This window comes from Cervus canadensis, chromosome 13 (genome assembly GCF_019320065.1).
Source record: "Cervus canadensis isolate Bull #8, Minnesota chromosome 13, ASM1932006v1, whole genome shotgun sequence".
Classification (NCBI taxonomy): domain Eukaryota; kingdom Metazoa; phylum Chordata; class Mammalia; order Artiodactyla; family Cervidae; genus Cervus; species Cervus canadensis.
Window position 1 is genome coordinate 71,567,368 of NC_057398.1, and position 25,538 is coordinate 71,592,905.

Consider the following 25,538-nt stretch of genomic DNA (forward strand, 5'->3'; position numbering starts at 1 on the left):
AAAAAGGCTGAGTGCTGAAGAAGTGATGCCATTGGACTGTTTGCTGGAGAAGACTCTTGAGAGTCCCTTGGCCTGCAAGGAGATCAAACCAGTCCATCCTAAAAGAAATCAACCCTGAATATTCACTGGAAGTACTGATGCTGAAGCTGTAGTTCCAATGATTTGGCCACCTGATGTGAATAGCCGACTCATTAGAAAAGACCCTGATGCTGGGAAAGATTGAAGGAAGGAGGACAAGGGGACAACAGAGGACGAGATGGTTGGATGTTATCACTGTCTCAATGGGCTTGAGTTTGAGCAAACTCTGGGATGTAGTGAAGAACAGGGAAGCCTGGCATGCTACAGTCCATGGGGTCACAAAGAGTCTGACAGGACTGAGCAACTGAATAACAAGTCACGTGCGTAATTTTTTAAGCAAAGGATGGTCTCTCCTCACAGCCAACTTGATTAGTGAGTACACTCTGTGGGTAGGTTGAGAAATTTCAAATCATCTCCCGTTGACTCCTTAATGACTGATGGTTCATTCTTCAATTTACAACTTATGTGTTTTACTGCAAGCAGCAAGAAGAAATTACATGAATCTTCCATAGTTGGGTTGGCAATCTCCTGAATTTCACCTTGGATATTTTGTATGGTGGTTAGTTTTGTGTTAACTTGGCCAGACTATAATACTCAGGTGCTTGGTCAAATTATCAGTTTGGCTGTTTCTCTGAACCCATCTTAAAGATATGATTAACATTCACTCACAGACTTTGAATAAAGTAAATTACATTTTATAACATGGGTGTACTTCATCCATTCTGTTGAAAGATTTAAGAGAAAACCCTGAGCTCCTTCCAGGAAAAAGCAACTCTGCCTCTCAACGCCTTCAAGCTAAAAACTTAAACACTCACCCTTCCTGCATTTTCCAGGCTACCACCTACATTACCGTTTTCAGACCTAACGGTCTTCACAATCATATAACCCAGTTCCTTAAAACAGATCTCAGTCTCTGTGTGTGTGTGTCTGTTGTGTGTGCTGGGGAGTTTGGGAACTCTATATTTTCTGCTCAAATTTGATGTGAACCTAAAACTGATTAAACATAGAGCTTATTTTCTAGTGAAGCAATTGTACAATTAATTGCATGATTTCCTAATCTATGCTCCACGATATTCTTCTTTATTTTAGTGTTAGAAAATCACAATTTGTATCTGGAGATGTGGCTTCCTAGTAAGAATTACGTTTCTAGCTTCCCTTGAAGTTTGTAGCACAGGAATATCTAGTGGTAAGATTATTGTCTAAGAAGACATAAAATTAAGAAAAACTAAGTTTTAGTAAAAACTAAATACTTGTCATATGCTACATTTCAAGATATTGTATAATTAATATGTGGGATCTTCACAAAGGTCCTTAATACTGGGTATGGTGGTGGTTTAATTGCTAAGTCATGCCTGGCTCTTGCAACTCTATGGACTGTAGAATGCCAAACTCCTGACCATGGGATTCTCCAAGCAAGAATACCAGAGAGGGATGCCATTTCCCTCTCCAGGGTATCTTCTGAACCCAGGAACTGAACCCGGATCTCCTACATTGCAGGCAGATTCTTTAGTGAGCGAGCTATGTGGGAAGACCATAGAAAGGGGAGTTCATATACTGAGTATGTGATTGTAGATATTTCACAGATGAAATGGAAGCCACACAACTCATAGTGTATCACTGAAGACCTCACATCTATATCATTGTTATGCCATAACTTAAATTCATATTACTCTGTCTCTAAATACTGTGCCATTAACAAAAAATGTTATACTACTTCTTAAATGCACAGGATATTTTATATAGAATTCTACACAATTTTATGTAATACAGCAATACATGAAAAGAAGCAGAAAAAGATGATGGAGGAGTAAGAAGGGTAGATTGCCATCTTCCCAACAAATACATCAAAAACTCATCAAAATATTGAACAACTATTACAAAGCAAACTCTAGGAGACAGCAGAAAACCCCAGGCCTCCAAGGTGGCAAGCTAAGCTCCCTGGAATGAGGTAGGACAAAAGATAAGACATAAAAGGTGAAAAGAAGAGATGGAGAATTTCAGGATGGGGGCTTGTGCCAGAGACAGGGAAGGGGTCGTGTAGGAGGCAGAGTTTCCGTGTATTAGGAAGCTCCTTCACAGGCGGGACCAAGGAAGGCCTGAGGAATCTCAGAGAGCTGGGTAAAGTGGGAATGTAGAGGGCAAAATACAGAGAGAGCTAAATTTTCAGTCCATAAGCAACTCGTGGACCTCGACGCCGGCCAGAGGGCAGGCTCAGGGAGCCAAGAGAAGCATCCTCAGGCTCTGCCTAGGAAGCTTTGGCCTGAAGCCCAGAGCAGGACTTGAAAAGGGAAGCGCTAGCAGAGATTCCAGGGGCAACAGGGAGCTGGTGGCAACGCGGATTTGTTGAGATAGCCGCTTTGACAGGTACAGAAATAGATGTGTCTAATACTACCAAAGCAGTGAGTTGCCCAACGTCATACTGAACCCATAGACACCCCAAAACCTACTGCTGGACCCTGCACTGCCCTTCAGAGAGATGAGATCCAGCTCCATCAACCAGAACACAGGTACAAGTCTCCCTAACCAGGAAATCATCACAGGACATTATTAACCCCATTCACGGGGGGTCGACTCTAAATCTAAGAAGAAATAAGACCATGAGAACTTTTTCTTTCTCTTTCTTTTGAACCACAATGTTTATTCCCCTTGCATACTTTTGTCTTTATGTTAGTCTTTTGAAGTGCTGCGGATTTTTCCTCAATTTTTTCTTGCTTAAAATTTGTTTTTAAAACTTTTCTTCCTTTCTTTGTGATTTTTTTTATTTGCTTTTTTTCTGTTTGACTGTTTTTCTTATCATTCTTTGCCTACTGTAGCTATTCCTTAATATATATATTATATATATAATTATAATATTAATATATATTTTAATAAAATAATTTATTTTATAAATTTAATTAATTAATTTATTTATAGAATAAAATATATATTTTAAAATGTAAATATATATTTATTTAAAATATAAAATTAAAAGATATATATATAATATATGTATTATATATATAATATAATATATATATAAAGATGTTTCACATATATCTATTTATCTTTGCTTTTCTATTCTTTTACCTTTTCTTCAACACCTTCCTTTTCTCTTTCTCTCATGTCTCTTTTTTAATGTCATTCTTTATTTTTTCACTATGTATGATAAACTCTTATGTTTTCTTTACTGTATTCCCCAGTTGGCACTCTGCTCAGGCTCAGATTTCTGGATTGTTAGTTCTGTTTTTAATTGGTCAATATCATTTTTGCTCTCCTTTGTTCACCAAGTAAATCTCTATTACTGTCTTTGGAATACTTTGGTTATATATGTGGGCAGGTAAGCGTGTGTATATGCCCCATTATTTTTGTGGTCACCTGCCTGTTCTTATCTTTACCATTTATCTGGATTCATCTTTTATTTCATGTCATGTTTTGCCTCTTGTTTGGTGTGTTTTATTTTACTCCCTTTAACCCTGTAACAAATGACTTATGCAGTCTTGGTCCCCCTTCCAAGGATTGTGTCCGAACCACTGAAGTGGGAGCACTGAGTCCAAGATCCGAGATTACTAGAAAACTAACCACCTCCCCACAGATAATTAATGAGAAGGTCCACGAAGGCCTAGATTTGTACACAGGGCCTGGAATCACCAAGCTGCCAATGGCGTACACTGCAGGACACTTTACACAAACAACAGGCAAGACAAAAGCAGAACAACAAGCATCAGCAGACAGGACTCCCACAGACGCTCCAGAATATGCCACCTCACACAGCTGTGCCCATCAGGGAAAACAAAAACCAAAAAACAAAACTCACCTCCTCCACTACAACAAGGCTCAAGTCACCGCAACAAGAAATCAACAAACCACTGAAGCAACATTTCCCACTGAGAGCAAAAAAAAAAAAAAAAAAAAAAAAAAAAAAAGAAAGAAGAGGTAAAACCCTAAAGTCTGGGAAAAGGAGGCTTCAAATGGAGTAAGTTAGAAAAAAAAAAAAGAAAAGAGAGAGAAATATAGCACAAATGAAGAAACAAGGTAGAAACTCAAAAGACCAAATAAACAAAGAGGAAATAAGCAAACTTTCTAAAAGATAAATCAGAATAATGACAGTAAAGATCTTCCAAAGTATCACAAGAAGGATAGAGAAAATGCAAGAAACAATTAATACAATACAATTACCAAGGGCCTAGAAGAAATGAAGAATAAACAAAGACAGATGAATAAAACAACTTCTGAAACTAAAAATATTCTAGAGGAACCAATACTAGAGTAGTGAGGCAGAAGAATGAATAAGAGAGCTAGAAGATAGAATGGGAGAAATAAGTGTTGAAGAGAAAAGCAAAGAAAAAAAAATGGAGAGAAGAAATCTATGACAACATTAAACTCACAAACATTCGAGTTATAGGGTTCCCAGAAGAAGGACAGAGAAAGAACTGCACTGAGGAAATTTTTGAGGAGATTATAGTTGAAAATTTCCTCAACATGGGAAAGGAAATAGTCAATCAAGTCAAGAGGCACAGAGTCCAAGGAGAAACATGTCGGGACACATACTAACCAAGCTAACAGATATTAAACACAAAGAAACAGTATTAAAAGCACCAAGAGAAAAGAAACAAGTAACATACAATGGGAAGCCCATACAATTAATAGATCTTTCAGCAGGAACTCTGCAAGCCAGAAGTAATGTCAGGATATATTTAAAATACTGAAAGAAAAAAAATCTACAAGCAAACCTACCCTATCCTGTAAGGATCTCATTCAAATTGATGGAAAAATCAAAAGCTTCACAGAAAAGCAACATTGGAGAGACTTTAGGCCCCCCAAACCGCATCACAGCAAACAGTACAGGGAGTTACACAGGCAGGAATGCAGGAGAACGGAGAGGGCTGCAGCAGCCCCAGCACTGAGAGACGTCACGAGACACACACGTCAGCAGTTACTCTACACACAACGGGGTTCAGTGCTCCCACCAAAGGATACAGACCGGCTGCTTAGACACAAAACAAGACCCATACATTTGCTGCCTGCAAGGGACCCACTTCAGACCTAGAGACACATGCAGACTGAAAATAACAGGATGGAAACTGATACCCCATGCAAGTGGAAATCAAAAGCAGCCAGAGCGGCAATTCTCATTTCAGATATAATACACTTTAAAGTAAAGAAAATTACAAGAGATAAAAAAGGACTCTACATAATAATCAAAGGATCAATCCAAAAAGAAGATATAAGAAAAGTAAATATCAATGAATCCAACATAGAAGCACCTCCTTGCATAAGGCAAATACTAACAGACATAAAAATGGAGATGGAGAATAGCACAATAATAGTAAGTGAGTTTAACATCCCACCTACACCAGTGATCATCAACAACAGAAAATCAATAAGGAAACACAAGCCTTAAATGAAACATTAGACCTCCTGGATTAGTTGATATCTTCAGAACTTTCCATCCAAAAATGCAGAATGCAGTTTCTTTTCAAGTGCACATGGAACTTTCATTCTCCATGATAGACCACAGCTTGGGTCACAAATCATGCCTCAGTAAATTTAAGAAAATGGAAATCATACCAAGCATCTTCTCTAACCACAATGCTATGAGACTAGATATCAATGACAGGGAAAGAAGTGTAAAAAACACAAACACAAGGAGAATAAGCAACACATTTCTAAATAATAAAAGGTTACTGAAGAGATCAGAAGGGAAATCAAAAGATTCATAGAAAGAAATGACAAAGAGAACACAATGACCCAAAACCTATGGGATGCAGCAAAGCAGTCCTAAGAGGAAAGTTTATAGCAATACAATCCTACTTGAAGAAAGAAGAAAATCATCAAACAGACAACCTAACTCTATACCTAAACCAGCTAATAAAAGAACAACAACAACAAAACCACAAAATTAGTAGAAGAAAGTAAATCATTAAGATCAGAGCAGAAATAAGTGAAAAAGACATGAAGAAAATGATAATAAAGATTAATAACTAAAAGTTGGTTCTTTGGGAAGACAAACAACATTGACAAACCATTAGCTAGACTCTTCAAGAAAAAAAGGGAGAAAAATCAAATCAGCAAAAGTAGGAATGAGAAAGGAGAGGTCACAACAGATAATGCAGGAATACAAAAGATCATAAGAGACTAATATGAGCTACTGTATGTTAATAAAGCAGACAAATTTGAGAAAATGGACAGATTTTTAGAAAAGTTCAACCTCCTTCAATTCAAGACTGAACCAGGAAGAAATACAAATTATGAACAAGCCAAATGGAAACACTGAAGTCGAAGCTGTGATCAAAAATCTCTCCAAAAACAAAAGCCCAGGGCCAGATGTCTTCACAGGTGAATTCCATCAGCCATTTAGATAAAAATAATACCCATCCTTCTAAAACCCTTCTAAAATTTGCAGAGGAAAAAGCACTTCCAAACTCATTCTAGGAGACCAACATCACACTGATGCCAATACCAGATATAGATGTGACAAAAAGTAAAAGAAAATTATAGGCCAATATCACTGATGAACAGAGGTGCAAAAATCCTCAGTAAAATTATAGCAAACAGAATTCAGAACACAGTACAAACATCCTGCATTATGATGAATTTGAGTTTATCCAAGGATGCAAGATTCTTGGGTATACACAAGTCAATTAATGATACACCATGTTAACAAATTGAAAGCTAAAATCACATGATAATTTCAATATATGCAGAAAAAGTTTTTGACAAAATTCGGGCCCCATTTATGATTAAAAAAAAATCTCTTCAAAAATGGGCATAGAAGGAACCTACCATAACATAATAAAGGGCATATTCAACAAACCCACAGCAAACATTATTCTCAATGTTGAGAAACTGAAAGTAATCCCTCTAAGATCAGGAACAAGAAAACGGTGCCCAGTCATGCCACTAATATTCAACATAGTTTTGGAAGTCCTAGCTACAGCAATCAGAGAAGAGATAGAAATAAAAGAAATCCAGATTGGAAAGGAAGAAGTAAAACTCTCACCATTTACATTAACATGATAGTATACATAGAAACACATGGCTTTTGAACTGTGGTGTCGGAGAAGACTCTGGAGAGTCCCATGGACTGCAAGGAGATCCAACCAGTCCATCCTAAAGGAGATCAGTCCTGGGTGTTCACAGGAAGGACTGATGTTGAAGCTGAGACTCCAACACTCTGGCCACCTGAGGCAAAGAGCTGACTCATTTGAAAGGACCCTGATGCTGGGAAAGTTTGAGGGCAGGAGAGAAGGGGATGACATAGGATGAGATGGTTGGGTGGCATCACTAACTCAATGGACATGAGTTTGGGTAAACTCCAGGAGTTGGTGATGGACAGGAAGGCCTGGCGTGCTGTGGTTCATGGGGTCACAAAGAGTCAGTCACAAATGACCCCAAAGGGCCAAAGTAATTTTAAGAAAGAAGAATAGAGCTGGGGGAATCAACTTATCTGATTTCAGACTTTATTACAAAGCTATAGTCATCCAGAGAGCATGGCACTGGCACAAAAGCAGAAGTATAGACCAATGGAACAAGATAGAAAGCCGAGAGATAAACCCACGCATCCATGGCACCTTATCTCTGAAAAAGGAGGCAAGAATATACAATGGGGAAAAGATAATCTCTCCAATAACTGATGCTGGAAGAACTGAACAGCGATGTGCAGAAGAATGAAATTAGAACACTTTATAACACCATACACAAAATGGATTAAAAACTAAAAGTAAGAACAGGAAGCATAAAACTCTTAGAAGAACACATAGGAGAATACTGTATGGAATAAAACATAGCAAGAGCCTTTATAACTCACCTCCTAAAATAACAGGAAAAAACAAAAACAAAATAAATAAGTGCGACCTAATTAAACTTCAAAGCTTTTGCACCGCAAAGGAAACTATAAACAAAGTGAAAGAGAACCCTCAGGATGGAACAAGATAATTGCAAATGAAACAATTGATAAAGTATTAATTTTCGAAGTATCCAAGCAGCTCATACAACTCAATACCAGAAAAACCAACAAACCCGTCAGAAAGTGAGCAAAAGACCTAAACAGACATTGTTCCAAAGAAGACCTACAGATGGCCAAAAAACCCATGAACATCACTCATTATTACAGACATGCTAATCAAAACTGCTATGAGATATCACCACACTCCAGACCAAAGGGCCATAATCAAAAAATTAACAAACAACAAGTGTTGAAGAGGGTCTGAAGAACAGGGAAACTTCTGCACTTCTGGTGGGAATGTAAATTGATACAGCCACTGTGGAAGATAGTATGGATATTCCTTAAAAGAAAACAAGGAATAAAACCACCCAATGACCTAGCAATACCACTTCTGGGCATATACCCTGAAGAAACCAAAACTGAAAAAGACACCTGTACCCCAGTGTTCATTGTAGCACTATTTACGGTAGTCAAGGCATGCAAACAACCCAAATGTCCATTGACAGTTTAACAGAGAATGAAGCTGTGGTACATATATACAATGGAATACTACTCAGTCATAAATAAGAATGCATTTGAGTCAGTTCTGATGAGGTGAATGAACCTAGAGCCTACTATACTGAGTGAAGTAAGTCAGAAAGAGAAAACACATATATCATATATTAATGTACTTATAAGGAATCTAGAGGCATGGTACTGATGAACCTGCTCACAGAGCAACAATGGAGATGCAGACATAGAGGACACGCTTTTATGGACAAGGGTCGGTGAGAAAAGGGAGAGGGTGAGATGAATGGAGAGAATAGCACAGATGCATAAACACTAACATATGTAAACAGATACCAACGGGAACTTTCTGTATGACAGGGAACTCAACTAGGGCTCTGTAAAAACCCAGATGGGGTGGGCATGGGTGAGAGGTGGGAGGGAGATTCAAGAGGGAGGGGATATATGTGCACCTATGGTTAATTCATGTTGATATATGACAGATTCAAAATAATATTGTAAAGCAATCATGAATCAATTAAAACAAATGAATATTAAATAAAAAAGGAGGAAGTTCTCTCCTAAAACTTTAAGAAGTGGCACAGTTCAGTTACTCAGACAAGGTCAAGTGTCAGGTTTGCTGTCGGTCAATCACTAACTAGTGTTTGACTCTGTGACCCCATGGACTGTAGCCCGCCAGGCTCCTCTGTCCTCTACTGTCTGCTGAAGTCTTTCATGTCCATTGAGTCTATGATGCTATCTAACCCATCTCATCCTCTGCCGCCCCCGTCTCTTTTTGCCTTCAATTTTTCTCAGCATCAGGGTCTTTTGCAATGAGTCAGCTCTTTGCATCAGATGGCCAGAGTATTGGAGATTCAGCTTTGGCATCAGTCCTTCCAATGGATATTCAGGATTGATTTCCTTTAGGACTGAGTGGTTTGATCTTATGGTTCAGACTCTCAAGAGTCTTCTCCAGCACTGCAATTCAAAACCATCAATTCTTCAGTGCTCAACATTCTTTATGGTGCAATTCTCAGATCCATACATGACTACTGGAAAAACCATAGCTTTGACTGAACGTGCCATTGTCAGGAATATGATGTCTCTCCTTCCAGTACACATTCTAGATGACTGCAGCCATGAAATTAAAACATGCTTCCTCCTTGGAAAGAAAGTTATGAGAAACCTAGACACTGGTCAAGTTAGTAAATGGTGCATAAGAAGGACATGGAATCCTGGCATGCTGCAGTCCATGGGGTCTCAAGAAGTCAGACACGAATGAGTGACTGAACAACAATAACAACATATGAAGGAAACAGTGGGCGGGAAGACAAGAAGATTTATTGTAACTGTGCAAAGGTGAGTTTCTGAAGTTGAACATTTTAACTTACCACACACAGCTGTAAGTTTATTCCCACTGAGGACAAGTCTATTTCTTATCCCAACTGAAATATGCTATTCAAGTGGTTTGATGATCTTCTCTATCATGATGTGTATGTCTTTTCCATACCCCCAAGCAATTCTCCAACACTGGCTGGGTATCATACAATTTAGTACGTACTAATACCATCTACCTGAAACAACTTCAGATCCCAGGGGTTAAGGGCTCAGTCCCACAAACATGCCACCCTCCCCACTTCAGAAGTCTGTCACAAATCCATGTGACCCTGTACTTCTGGTCTAATTATTAGACTAGAAGGTAGCTACAACTTTGACTTCAGGTTCAGTTACTTGCCAGTGTGGCCCATGGAATGCAAAGAAACTCATTGGATTAATTCAGTACCAGCCAGATGGAAGGGAGGCCCAGGGCAAGGTGTGGTAGAAGTTAATAGAAGACAGCAGGAATCTACTAAGGTCATAGCTTCCATGCTCATTCAGGTCTCCACATTCCCCGTTCCTCCAAGCTATCAGTCTTGGAGGTTCTCGTCCAGGGCTCACTTTCCCCGTTCCTCCAAGCCAGCAGTCCTGGAGGTTCTCGTCCAGGGCTCACTCTCCCCGTTCCTCCAAGCCATCAGTCCTGGAGGTTCTTGTCCAGGGCTCCACACTCACAGTTCCTCCAAGCTATGGGTCCTGAACGTCCTCAGAACCTAGGCATCACTATATGGGCATAAATTACTTATTTATTCACCATTGCTGACTGTTGGAACTTCCAGTCCCTTGCCCTTTGCTGGACATCTGGAAGGTAAGACTTTTGTTTCAATCATCTAATCACATGGTTGGTTTCCGGGGCAACTAGCCTCCATCCTTAGAAGATTTTCAAAAGTCACTGTATTCACATAACAAAAGACATATAGGAAATTCCAAGAGTTTCTAGAATTCTGTGCCCAAAACGGGGACAAAGACCAACTATATCTTTTTTACTGAAAATCACAATATCACAAACCCTAACTTCATTGCAAGGTTGTTCGGATGCTAACATATTGGCAGTGTATTGTATCAATCGCTATAATTTGCTTGAACAAAGAAATTTCCTATTTGTCTTTGGAAGAACTTGATTTTTTATATTTCTTTTTTTAACCAAATATTAGTGTTAGATTGTGTTGATTACTATTTTGTCTGCATTTGTTAAGATGTACAATCATTAATAACATTCTTTTTCCAGGCTTACAATTTCTTACTCTGCCTAAGTGAAAGGTTTATGTCATAGTATAAAGTCTTTTCACCAGAAAAAAGGATATTTCCCTTTCCTGGAAATGGAAAGTAACTATGTGTTATCTTAGCCTCTTATGTCATTGAACTGTCGGGCACAGAAATCGATATGAACACAGGCTGGGGACATTGAACTCAGCCACCAAACGGTCATTGTCTGTTGCTACATGGTGTGGACAGGGAAATCATATTTGGATACAGGAGATTCTCTGAGGCTTCTCCTTTGCACTTTTCCATGTTCCTATAAAGGTTGATGGAAGACAGCAGGGACCTATTAAGTGTGAGATCCCTCTAGATTCTGACCACTTGGAAATGAAGGTTAGGTTAACCCCACAAGGTAAGGAACACAGACTGTTTCATTGCAGGCTGAATACAAGGCAGATATATGATCAGGTGTAGAAGAACAAATTTATAATTTCAGCAGACTCTAAAGATGACTACTGAAGTGAGGATTGCTTCATTGTGCTTTCTAGTTTGATTTTTATGAATAAACTTGTAAATTTCTAATTACATTTTCCTTTTTGCCCTTATGGTTTTAAAGAAAAATCATTCCATTATTTAAAGTACAACACACCTGTTTGGAGTTGTGAGTAAATTAAAAAAGGTAATAATGTCACCAAATATAAATAAGGTGACTCTTGGAAGTTTGGACTTCAGTCTATAGAAAGAGAACAATGAAATCTTCATTTTAGAAGACAGGTTTAATACTGTTATGTAGAAGCATCATTGTTGTTTTTGTGGACAGTGATTAACTACATTGATTATTTACTTGGGGTTGCCAAGCACCACATCCACCTTCTACACACTGCTATGCCCTCTTAGAGGTTAGCACTTATAAACTATGATTCACACTCTTTGGCTTGCAGGTTTTCCCTGAGTTTTGCCCATAGAAATTGGAGTGGGAAATCAGAAGCACAGAGGATTTCACCAAGTCTACCAGTGTGACAGTTGCCCACAGTAGTTAGAGACAGAGATCTGGTGAGGGATCTCCACTTGGAGGTCTAGTGATCCAGAGGGAAAATCCGGTTTGATTCCTGCTAGCCTGTTCCTCTTCTTCTCTACACCCAGAACTAACTGCAAAACCATATCTCCAACAAGAGAGGTGTGGTTGCAAGCTGAAGGTACATCCAAGAAGCAGTAGAACCTCTTGTTTCTGGATCTGGCACAAGTTTCCCAACCTCCTAAGTTTTAATTGTGATTTGGACTTTTTTCACTGTGCAATGCCCTTTGTTCCTTTGTGTGCCTAGTCGTGAGCTTATTCACTCAGTCCTCTCAGACTCCTTGCAACCTCATGGGCTGTAGCCCGCCAGGCTCCTCTGTCCATGGAATTCTTCAGGCAAGTGTACTGCAGTGGATTGCCATGCCCTCCTCCAGGGCATCTTCCCGAGCCAGGGATTCAACCTGCATCTCCTGTGTCTCCTGCATTGCAGGCAGACTCTTTACCTGCTGAGCCATCGTTCCTTTAATTCTTTTACTTATTTATTTTTTATTTCATTTTTATTATTTATTTATTTATTTCCATTTATTTTTATTAGTTGGAGGCTCATTCCTTTAATTCTTGTTAAACCTAAATTCTAACTAACCTCATAACACTCTGTGTCGCTCTCCCCACCTCTCCCTGTCTCTCTCTTCTCCACGCCTGGCCGATTGCTGGGCATAAGTCAGGTTTAGTTTCCTAGGTCGCTCTGATTACATGCGCTCCTTGTATACAGCACAGAATTAGGTTAAGTCAACTGAAGGACCCTTTCCCTGGTGGCTCAGAGGTTAAAGCATCTGCCTGCAATGCGTGAGGCCTGGGTTCGATCCCTGGGTCTGGAAGATCCCCTGGAGAAGGAAACGGCCACCCACTCCAGTATTCTTGCCTGGAGAATCCCATGGACAGAGGAGCATGGTGGGCTGCAGTTCACAGGGTCGCAAAGAGTTGAACAAGACTGAACGACTTAACTTTCTTTCTTGAACAGACAATTTCACACTGTACATGCTTATAGATATGAATCATGTTTGGTGGAAACTTTGCTCTAGCATCCTATGTTGAAATATATACACTCCTCTTTTTTTGTGCTTTAACATTTACTTTGTTATCTGAGAAAGTTTTGTGTCTTTTCTATACGTCTAAACCTGTATAGCACACTTCATAGAACACCATTCCTGTTTTCATGATACTCAACTATTTGATATCTTGCTGCCAGTTGTAAGTGGGATGTTTGAACACTCACCTACTTCTCAGTGGTCAGTGTTTCTAGTCCCCTCATTTCTTCCTTCTCCTGCCATGATTTGGTTACATTCTTTCTACTTTGCAGAATATTTAATTTACACAAATGTAAGTCTATCAATGCCCCAATCCTTATTTTAGTCTCAGCTCTGGAAAAAAAAAAAAAATACAAAATGTATAACATCATGATATTGCCCATTTCCCATGTAACCTTTTGAAATGTATATTAAAGCAAAAAAAGTCTCTGACGCCAAGGCCCCTTCCTACCTTTCCCACAAAATAATTAAAAAGAAAAAACAAAACCCGTCTTTAGAGACTGAACAGCGCCATCTGGTGGAAGAAGCTTCTTTTTGTTGTTCAGTCACTTGTGTCCCAATATTTGCAACCCCTTGGACAGCACCTCACCAGGCTTTCTTGTCTCTCACTATCTCTAGCAGTTTGCTCAAACTCATATCCATTGGGTCAATGATGCCATCCAACCATCTCATCCTCTGTCAACCCCTTCTCCTCCTGTCCTCAATCTTTCCCAGCATCAGGGTCTTTCCCAATGAATTAGCTCTTCATATCAGGTAGCCAAAGTACTGGATCTTCAATGTCAACATCAGTTCCCGTGTGCTGCTTTTTCCCTGTCCTCATCAGCTGGCACACTTTGCAAGCCTGGATTATCTCTTGTCCAGTTGCATTTTCCTCAAACACTGATCAACACGCAGATTCAGTCCATATTTGCTTTCATTTATCTACTGAGTGTACCCAAGCTTCTTCTTCAGAGACTCTGGCATCTCAGGGGGAGGAGGGCGAGGGAGCCTGAAGTAGACCTTCACAGAATCATAGATAGTGCAGTCAGAGTGCCGATCATGATGATACTGGCAGAGTCCCTTCCATACACCTCTAAATCCAAGTCTCTTGAGGACCTGAGAGGCACTGCTACCCTTCTCTTTATTCAACACAGACACCACGGAATCGGCAACAGTATGTTCAAAGCAGGCAAACTTCATCATGGTGTACTTCATAAAAGCCAAACTTGCAGAGCCCCTGCAGGAAGTAGCCAGTGAGTGCCGGGGCCCATCCTTTGGCCAAACCACAGAAACCATCCTCTTTGAGTAACTGAAAATCCATTAAGACTTCTGTGGGTCCACCTGTATATGGACCACAACTTAAGACCCCACCAAAGCCACACAGTGCATAAAACTTCGCGGAGCCATATTCACAACTGTACTCTTCTACCATGGCGGCTCCCGCTTTCCTTTGCCCATCTTTTACATAGCTGCTCCCATCGCTGAACCATACTAGCTCACTGTTGTCTAGGGGTACATCAGTTAAGTCTTTTCATGCCACCAGGGCCTCAGCCAGTATCTCGCTGCAATCATGGAGCTACAAACAGCTGGAATGGCTTATTTGAGTTAGGCAGGGCAAGGGCTGGGGCTTCTAGTAGGGCCCGTCTGAGTGTCTGGAAAGCCTGTTTCATTGGCTCAGTCCAAGTCCAGTTTGGGGTCTCTTTACTTCCCTCATACAAGGGCCGGGCCTTCTCAGCAAACCCCATGATCCACAGTCTGCAATATCCAACAGTCCCCAGAAACTCTCACCTGGCGGGGGGTCTTGGGCTCTGGTATCTGCAATATTGTTTCCTTCATGGCCTGGGTTAGCCACCTTTGCCCCTGCCTGATCTTATACCCCAAACAGGTGACCTCTTGCTGGGCTATTTGTGTAGCAGAAGGACCTCTGGGTGGCAAGTAACTTTCTGGGTCTGATCTCCACCATAGAGAGGTACAAAGCCTACAATTGACAGGCTAATAGGAAAACATTCCAGATTTTCAGGGTCTCCACACCTCAGATCTAACATGTAATCTTCAGCAGAATTTTCCAGTTCCTCATGACTGCAATTATACGTCATATACCCAGGACTCCGGGAGGGGTGCCGAGTCTTGACTCCCCTAGTCACTGTCTTTCCCTGCACATAGAATTCGAGTTCTAGGGCAGATTTTCTCTCTCTGGGTCCTACCTCTCCTCAGGTCCCTCTTAGGGCACTCGTTTTTCCAGTGCCCCTGTTCTCTGCAGTAGGCGCACTTATCTTTCTTTAGGGCCTGCCTTTTTGGTTTCTGTTTTTCTCCTGTCCAGGGGTCTCGAGGTTCCCTCAATTCTGTTCCGGCTTTTATCCCCGCAAAAAGAATCTGGGCTAGCTCCCTCTGGTTCTTCCGGTTTTCCCTCGTTCTATATTCTCTATCTTCCTTCCTGATCTTCTCAGCTAATTCCCTTTCCTCCCATCAAATTCGTTCTTCCCTTTCTTCTGGGGTCTCCCTGTTATTAAATACCTTTTCAGCTGCTTTCAGTAAATCCTGTATCGTCTGTTCTCCCAATCCCTATATCTTTTGTAATTTCTTATGCTAACAGGACTGCAGCACGTGACTCCTCAGCCTGGGGGTCCATAGGTGTATATTGCCTGAAAGCTTCCATCAGCCTCTCTAGGAAGGCTGCCAGGCTCTCAGTGGGCTCTTGCCTTACTAAATTTACCTTTGCCAAATTTGTCGGCTTTCTTGCTGCGGCCCGCAGGCCAGTCATTAGAGTCTGGCGGTACACTCAGAGATGCTCCCTACCTTCTGCTTGCTCAAAATCCCAGTTAGGCCGCAACAGAGGAAACCCCTTGTCCACGAGATGAGGCTGGGCGGTTGGCCTACCGTTGGCCCCTGGGACCCGTTTTCATGCTTCTGCCAGAATTCGCTCCCGTTCTTCTGTGGTGAAGAGCACCTGCAACAGCTGCTGACAATCATAGTGAAAGGAGAGTTTCACCTGGTCAGGCTCTAGTTACTGAGGCTCACTTATTGTAGGGCCTTCAGAGTCCGCCAGAGTGTAGCCCTGGCCGGGACTTATCAATTGCCCCCACAACCATTCGCCTGTTCACTGAAACTCCTGAAAAGAGTAGGAACGAGACCAGAGACAATGCCGGCACACACACAAACACGGAGAGCCGAAGACAAACACACGAACAGACAAACGTCGGCCGACAACACAGAAAGCTTTCTCCTGTGCCAGATACCTTCCTGCTTCACAGCAGGGCCCCAGATTTACACTGGACTTTTCCTGTCCTGCCTGAGACAATGCCAGCACACACACAAACACGGAGAGCCAAAGACAAACACACGGACAGCTGACAACACAGCGCTGGGTTTTCGGGCCCCCTGAGTTTTCCTGAGCACTGGTGCTATTATCTATCCTTCCCCTCTGTCCTGGAAGTGTTCTCTTCCCCCGGTAAAGGGATCCTGGATGAGCCCCCAAATGTTATGCCCTTGTCCGAATCCCCGAGCGGGAAGACAGAAGGCTACCAAGACAATGCAACTGGCAAAAAGGGGAAGTTTATTACTGACTCGAGCCAGGGCTTTCTGACACAACCAATGCAGTGGTGCGGGTCAGAGAGCCCCAAGCCCAAGCTGTTACACAAATTTATAGGGTGAGCACATGCCATTGGTAGTTGGTTTAAGCGGATTGGTTACAAGTTTACAAAGCAATTTCATTGGTCAAAACTTTCACGTGGGCGGGATTTTCTCAGGTGTTTCCGCCCCGTTCCTAATTTCCTAATTGGCAAACAGCAGTCAGTGTTAAGTGAAAGCTAATTGGTCCTAATTGGCAAACAGTGGTCAGTGTTAAGCGAAAACTACTCCTAATCTAAGCTGCCTGCCATGGTGTTACTTCTGCTTGCCTCACAAGTTAAACATACAAATAGCTAAATACCTAAAGTAAAGTTAATCTTAAGTGTTCTGATTGATGATTTTTTAACACATATGTATACCTGTGTAAGTATTACCCAGAACTAAATTGAGCAAATGTCCAGCACATCTTCAGGTTTCCTTGTGTCTCTTTCCATTCTGTATGACACCTTATCTCATAGGCACTGCCTTCATGATGAGCTTTTCCACGTCTTGAAATGCCTACCAATGAAATTATAAGATACATACTTAGTGAGTGTGTTTGATTTTTTCCATTTATGAGAGCTGTGAGATTATCCCAAGCTGCTGTCTATATCAGTACTTCATTTTGTTTTCTAAATTAGTGAATATGACTCCATTGTATGAAAATGCTACAAATGTTTTATTCATTTTCTGAATGTTCATGGGAACCATTTGCATTTTTGCCATTTATGAATAAAGCTGCAATGAACAGTTCTGTATGTGTCTTTTTAAGGGAATGCACTCCAGATCCTCTGGTGAGGGAGAGGTTAAGGGGATAAACTTCCAGGTGCAAAATGGATGAGTCATAAACACGAAATATTCAGTGTGGCACATATAGTCAATAATTATGCAACTTTAAAAAATCTTGATTGATGGTAACTAAACTTACTGTGGCAACTATTTTGAAATGGACAGAAACATGGAATCACTACACTGTGTAACAGCAAGTAACACAATGTCGTGGGCCAGCTATACTTAAAGGAACAAACAGATGCTTTGAAAAAGAGATCTGATTTGTGATCATCAGAGGCTGGGGCTGGAGATAGGGAAACTGGATGAAGCCAGTCAAAAGGTACCGATTTCCTGCTGTGAGATAGATTAGTACTAAGGATATCGTGTACAACATGGTTAATATGATTAATTCTGCTGTATCTTAAGTATGGAAGTTAATAGGACAGTAAGTCTTGAGTTCTCATCACAACTTTTTTTAACTTCTTTAATTTTATGTCTATATGAGATGATGGATATTCACAAAGTTTATTGCTATAATCATTTCATGATACATGTAAATTACATCATTAGGCCATACACCTGAAACTTATGCAGTGCTTTATGACAATTATATGTCATCAAAATTGGGAAAATTGATAATCATAAAACCCACACATAAATAGCATTTAAATGAAGGGATTGTGCTATAATTTATGTGACTGTTTTTAAGCTCTCTCTCTCTCTATATATATATATATACTTTTTTTTTAATCTATTCACTTCCCTTACCCATGAAAATACGGATGACTCAAATGTCCAGGAAAAACTTCACCTACTCTCTTAAAATATATTATTGAAAGTTAGTATCTGATATAAGGCTTTGGAACCAGTCCATATTAGCCACAGAAAGTTGTGCACATAGATAGCAGGTGATGAATACAATAACTTATTGTGAAACTACCAACAGAAACAAGTTAGGGTCATTTCAAAACTTTGAACTTTGATATTTACACAATGGCACTAATTAACTATGTTCATTGTAATGCATTTAAATTCAGTCACACTAGGTAACTGCAAATGAGGCAGATTTTGAACCCTAAACAGTGCAACTGGAGTATTTGTGTGAATGTACCACTGGGAGAATCTAACATGCTGTTGTTAATCAATGTCCTTCTCACCTCGTGGTTTTACACTGCTCATGGACAGGGTAAGTTGAAACAGATGTGAACACTCAGCCTTCCTCCTAAATATAACTATCCACTTTCCTTTGTGTGTATTTTTGATCAAGTAACCTGGTTAAAATAGTCTGCACTGGGAGATAACCATAAGGATACCTTAATGGAAAAATGATCAGATAGTCACCTAAAAGGGGAAAAGAAAATGAATACTTTTCTATGCCATCTGAGTTCCACAGTGCAAAGAGGTACTCCATATAGATTATGGGGTCATGTGAATATGCTCATGAAAACATGAATAGAAATTGTGTCACTGAAAAGTAGATTATAATTCCAGAGTGTTTAGGAGAGTCTTACTTGTAATATGAGGCAACTTTGGAGAACAATGGTTATTTTTTTTTTATAATTTTACAGGTTCAAATATATATTTTACAGGTTCAAATCTCATTTTAAATATGTTCAATTGACTGTATTGTGATTATAGCTTAATAAACCTATTAAAGGTTATTAACATCACTGTTAGTTTAAGGCTTTTAAAAAACCAGCTTAGGTATCAGATATATTTTCCTTTCACAAAATGTGGAATACAGTCTTAATTTCCAGTGTACTGCCAATATGTTTAGAATTATTTTCAGAGAGAAATAGAAATGTTGACAACCTTAAAAATAAAACTTGTCACTTTCATTTTTAAACTTATAAGTTCTTTCCATTAGTTATCTATTTTTTACACAATAGTGTATATATGTCTAGCTCAGTCTCCCAAATCATCCCTCTACCCTTGGTTCCCCTTGTAGCCATACATCCATTCTCTATGCCTGTATCTCTATTTTTGCTTTGCAAATAAGTTCATCTGTATCATTTTCCTAGATTCCATATATAGCAATATTATACAATATTTATTTTTCTCTTTCTGACTTGCTTCACTCTATATGACAGTCTCTAGATCTATCCACATCTCTGCAAACGGCACAATTTCATAGCTTTTCACGGCTGAGTAATATCTCATTGTGTACATGTACCATTTCATCGGTATCTATTCTTCTCTTGATGGACATGTAGTTTGATTCCATGTCCTGGCTGTTATGAATAAAACAGATAACTAATGAGAACCTACTGTGTATCATAGGCAGCTCCACTCAATGCTGTCTGGGGACCTAAATGGGAAGGAAATCCAAAAAAAGAGGATATATATATATATACATATTCATATAACTGATTCATTTTGATGTACAGCAAAAGCTAACCCAACATTTTAAAGCAACTCAATAAAAATTAATGATAAACAAAAATTGAATTATATAAATGTATTAATATAAGCAATTAAATCATATTAAAAACAAAGATTTTACTCCAAAATATAAAACTTATAGGTTCTTCACCATGATGTTTTTGTCTTTCGTTTTCTTCAATAATCCAGTTGTCTTCAAGTTTTTGTAAATGAAACCTCTAATGAGTTTTATGATACCTCATGAAATTCCAGGTGTGGGAAGAATATGCATCACTCTGCATTAATCATCTCATAATTTGTTGCATGTTATTTTAGTCCATTTAGCAATTTTCTTCATGAACAACATTTACAGCACAATAAAGCTCGCTGTCCAATCCTAAGTGTTACAATTAAGAGCTGCTCAGGCCCCAGATCACTTATAAGAAAGGCTGCATCACCATTATTCTTGCTGAGGAGCAGGCAGACATGTTATTTAATTCAGTTTCTCCTGATCCCCAGCTATATGAGTGATGGTTTATAAATCAACTAGAATAAGACTATGGGCATATTTCCAAACTAAGACTTACTGGAACAGCGACATGACCATTTCTTTTTGTATTGTCTACGGCTACTTCTGCCCTACAATGGCGGAACTCAGTATTTACAACAGAAACCTTTCACCTGAGTCTTTATGTGAAAGAGGAGTTTTGAAACCTGGATTAGGTTATTTGATTACAATACGAATAATGTACTCAAAATCTTAGTGGCTTAAAAAACTAAAGTTTATCATTACCATCTTTCTAAATTCTGTTCTTAGAGCTCCTGTGGGTCAGGAGTGAGGAAGGGGCTTCACTGTCCGGTTCTGAATCTCTGTGCATGGGTGGCAGTCAGGGTACTGACCTGGGCCGCTGTCACCTGGATGCTCAGCTGGGCTGGAGGCTTTGCTTCCATGTTGGCTCGCTCTCCTGGCTTTGTGGGGAGGCCTCAGTACCTGACCAGCTGGGCATCTCCGCAGCTTGCTTGAGAGACAGCTCGCTTTCCTCAGGGCCAGTGACCCCAGAGAGGGAGGAGGAAGCCTCCACACCAGGTATGACTTGGTCACACACTGTCATGTCCATCATGTGTGATCTTTAGAAACGGATGCTAAGTCCTCTACACTCAGTGGTGAGGACTTAGGCGCTAATGTTTGAAGAGAGGAGTGTGGAAGGTGGTGTGGACTTTCCTAAAACCGTAAAATAGAGAAGAGCGTCAGGTCAACTGAACAGAGTATTTTCTGGGGATGCGTCCTTTACTCCTCAACTTCTTTGCTGCCTCTAAAACAATCCTCCTCTTTCTAACAGTACACTGTGAAATTTCAGCTTACTTAAGCCAGTTATTCCATGAAAGACAACTGTAAAGACATAAAACAGATCAATGACTTTCATAGTAATTCCAAGCATACATTTAAAATGAATTTTCAAAGCATAAGTTCCATTAAAATGAAGGTATTAGCCATATGAAACAGATTTTAATCTGCATAAGAATTTTAAGAAAAATATTTAATCTTGTTGAAGATGGATTTATGACAATGGTACTGTGTACTTAGTCACTCAGTCGTGTACAACTCTTTGTGATCCTTGGGACTACAGCCTGCCAGGATCCTCTGTCTGTGGAGTTCTCCAGGCAAGACTACTGGTGTGGGTTGCCATTTCCTTCTCCAGGGGAATCTTTCTGACCCAGAGATGAAACCTACATCTCCCATGTCTCCTGCATTGCAGGTGGATTCTTCACCCGCTGAGCTGTAGGGAAGCCCTTCAAAAATGGTCAATCAACCCAATTCTATTTATATCACAACAAGGTTATCCCACAAAGGACCTTGTGACATTCTTGTGGACAACATGAGGAAACTGTTTAAATAGTTTATCTATATTCATCATTTCATTAAGTGAGCTATCAGATGCAGGACTTTGTCCTCAGGCCTGTTCCTTTCCTCTTTTGTATCATCAGCTAGTTTAATGCTGCAAAGGAGATGCATCTGGAATGATACAGAGCTTCTGAAAGTGAACCCATATTAGGACAGATTCGTCACTCAGAACGACTCCCATGTGTGAGGTTGGACCTACTAACATGAAATTTAGAACTTAAATTTAAAAATTATAAGATCCTGGGCCTGGATCTTTGGAGTAAGTTGCAGAGGTACAGAAAGACTGCTGCTGCTGCTAAGTCATGTCAGTCGTCTCCAACTCTGTGCAATCCCATAGACAGCAGTCCACCAGGCTCCCGTCCCTGGGATTCTCCAGGCAAGAATACTGGAGTGGGCTGCCATTTCCTTCTCCAGTGCATGAAAGTGAAAAGTGAAAGTGAAAGTGAAGTCGTGTCCGACTCCTCAGGACCCCATGGACTGCAGCCCACCAGGCTCCTCTGTCCATGGGATTTCCCAGGCAAGAGTACTGGAGTGGGTTGCCATTGCCTTCTCCACAGAAAGACTAGAAACACTTTAAAACTTAGTGAATACTTTTCATCAATTTTGAGATCAGTCCGAGCCAACATTATGATGGACAGCCAAGCCTACTCATGAGACCTGAGCCTGTGTTGGTGGGAGTGTAAGAGAAGAATGAGGCTGTTCTGAGTCCTGACAAAATCAATGCCCTTCCAACTATAGGGGACTATTATACGTGCTTCAATAAACGATCTTGTTAGAGAGATAAAGACAGATTCACATGTGACCAAATGAAAGAGTAGATGAGGAAAATGCCTCAGGCCAGTGATTGTAATGATGCTTACTTTTAATTATGCCCTCTTTGCGTACCTTTTGGAAGTGAGTCTCAGTGGATTATTTTACTGGATTCATATTCATTGATGCATCAAAATGACAAATGTACTAGTTCTGAAATCATATCTTCAGAACTCAAATCTCTCTGCTACAATGTAATGACAAAGTTAATTGAGTTCTTTTCACTTGGCTCTTGCAAATACAAAGACTCAAACTTGTCCAACATAGAACTATTGAAAGATATACATATCTTAACATACATGTTGAAATTTGTAAAAGTCAAGAATGAAGAAAAGTTTTTTAATCTCCAAAAAGGAGTGGGAAGAAACCTAGACTATTACTTAAGAGGAATCAAACTATGTAAGCATTTCAAACTTAAAAATGCAGACAACCTTTGAAAAAGTGGGGGAAATCTATCAGTTATGAGAGATTCAGACTATAGGCCATGAGAGGGTATAATTGACAAGTCTTTGTTAAAGAAATGGGCTAAGATATGCAAAGATTCAAATTTTATAATTCACATAGCAAGCATATATGTGAAAATTACTCAATATGTAATAATAACAGTAAAATTTGAGTATGTTATACCTCATTTAAAATATTTGTAAGATATACTGAAAAATACATCATTCTCCAATTAAAATTAGACCATAAGTGACAAGGGTTTCCCTTCATCTTAACCATTTGGATATTAAGAATTATTCATTGTTCATTTCTCTGATGAGACTAGCAAAAGAAAAGAAATCTTAATGTCTAGTTTGATGGATAAATAAGAATGTTACTCTGTGTGACTTAATCAATGAAAAATTGTTGTGGTTCTCTATATATATCACATATTTCCCATAAACAGAAAAGTGAACTAATAAATGATGATTTAAAAAAATCTGTTCTCTTCCTACATTGACTTGGTCTGAGAATAAATGTCAGGATTCTGGTTTCTGATGAGAATGGGAAAGAAAGAAAAAGAAGGCAGATGAGCCACAAGATAAAATCTGTACTTTCATCTCTTGATTAAGGTGCTAATTTAGTCAACAAGGTTGGGACTTCTGAACTTAAGGAGAATTCATTTAATAGGTCTGTATAGTTTCCTATCAAGAGAATCCAGATACCAATTTTACATAATATGACCCACAAGACATAATTTGATCTTCATCAGCAAGGCTTCCATACATACTTCAATGCTCTGAATTTTCTATAACTTTTCTTTTCCTAGAAACCATAATGCAATGAGTGTAATTAACTGAACAAGAATATAATTCGTAGATGAAACATTAATTCTAATTTGATTGTATACTGAGGTAAAACATTATTTCTACTTTTTTATTCCAAGGGAAACCTTGTGATTATCCAGTAATAAAACATGGACGGCTATATTATTCATACAGAGGATACTTTCCAGCACGTGTGAATCAACAGTTTGTCTATTACTGTGATCAGTATTTTGTGCCTCCTTCACAAAGTTCCTGGGATTACCTGACTTGCACAGCAGAAGGATGGTCTCCAGAAGAACCATGCCTCAGTAAGCAAACCTCTTTAAGTTTATGTGCATAAATCTTGGGAAGAGTGAAGAGACAAAAGTATATAAGTGAGTACAATTAAGTGTTGTGTAACAACAGTAAGGCCAAGGGATGAGTTCTATGAGCAAAAACATCCAAATAGATCCTCCCTTTACTACAGGCTTTTCATGTAAATCCTGTGAGAAATACAGAGGCTTTACAAGAATATCTGCATCATTTATACATATTTTAATCAAAAAACTAAAGACAATTAATGTGGAACATTATCTTTTTCATTTTTCACAAACATGGTAGTAGTGGCTTCCATTTTTATTGTTACATGTTATATTTGAATACTAATGCATTCTCATGTAAATTCTATAAGGTTAATCTTAAATGTACTATTTTACCAAATTTATGTTGTATTTTTTTCATATTACTTTTATGATCCTAAGGACAATGTACTTTCAATTATTTGGAAAATGGACGTACCCCACCTCGTGAAGAAAAATATTTACAGGGTAAAACTGTAAGAGTTCACTGCTATGATGGCTACAGTCTTGAAAACAATCAGAACACAATGACCTGCACAGAGAATGGCTGGTCTCCTCCTCCCAGATGCATCCGTGTCAGTGAGTAAACTGGGCTGAGATCCCAGCGTGTTCATAATTTTCTAAGACTCAGCTGCATTATCCAATGCAAAATGTTTATATCAACCGCTTGTTTTGACAAAGGAACTATTTATTTTTATTGTTTACAAATGTCTGTGAGTGTACCTTTTGACCTCTTAATAACTATATAGCAAAATACATATACCTATTGATAGACATTAGTCAAGAAAATAGGAAAAGATCCACAAAGAAGAAACCTGTAGTAACAGAGTGAGGTCAGAAAGATGGCAGGAGTCTCACTGTCTCTCCTGATACAAATGCGGACTTTGACTGTCATTTGCGAATAAGAGTACCTTTGTGGGGGTCCAGGAGTCTGGCAGAGACACGACAGCAGCTGCTAGAGCACAAAGATTGGAGACTGGACGCGTCCCTGAGGGTTAGAGGAGGAGCCGCACTTTGCCCCTGAGTGGCCCTGCTTAGCGCCAAGACAGACCCCTCGGCACAGGCTTTCACCTGTGGGGAAGATGAGAGCGCCTGAGCAAGGGCGGGTCCTCATCTTCCAGCGCACTCCTCTCTCCCCTTGTCCAGGACACTGGGGTCACCTGCCTGGCTGGGCGTGGGGAGAGGCCAGGAGCACAGCCCCCAGGGCTAGAATTCTTCAAGGAACATGGGTCCTGCTGACCATGTGGAGACCCCACCAGGGAGCCCCAAACCATTGCAGACACTGTGCTTGTGGTCCTGCTCACCCCTGGGCCCCTCATCTCATCCACATCCCCTCCCCAGGGCCAGCTCCCTGT

At 39.8% G+C, this 25,538-nt stretch overlaps 1 protein-coding gene across 3 annotated transcripts in view; it reads left to right on the top strand.

Moving 5' to 3' along the window:
• Window positions 1-18,581: 18,581 nt before the first annotated feature.
• The window catches only part of LOC122452105 (complement factor H-like), a 55,246-nt gene continuing 48,289 nt past the window's right edge, over window positions 18,582-25,538 (top strand). For all 3 annotated transcript variants that reach the window (XM_043485481.1, XM_043485480.1, XM_043485483.1), the window contains exons 1-3: window positions 18,582-18,707; window positions 23,965-24,153; window positions 24,586-24,762. In XM_043485481.1, coding sequence (XP_043341416.1) covers window positions 18,650-18,707; window positions 23,965-24,153; window positions 24,586-24,762 — 424 coding nt within the window. In that variant the 5' untranslated portion in view covers window positions 18,582-18,649. The remainder of the gene's footprint in view (window positions 18,708-23,964; window positions 24,154-24,585; window positions 24,763-25,538) is intronic.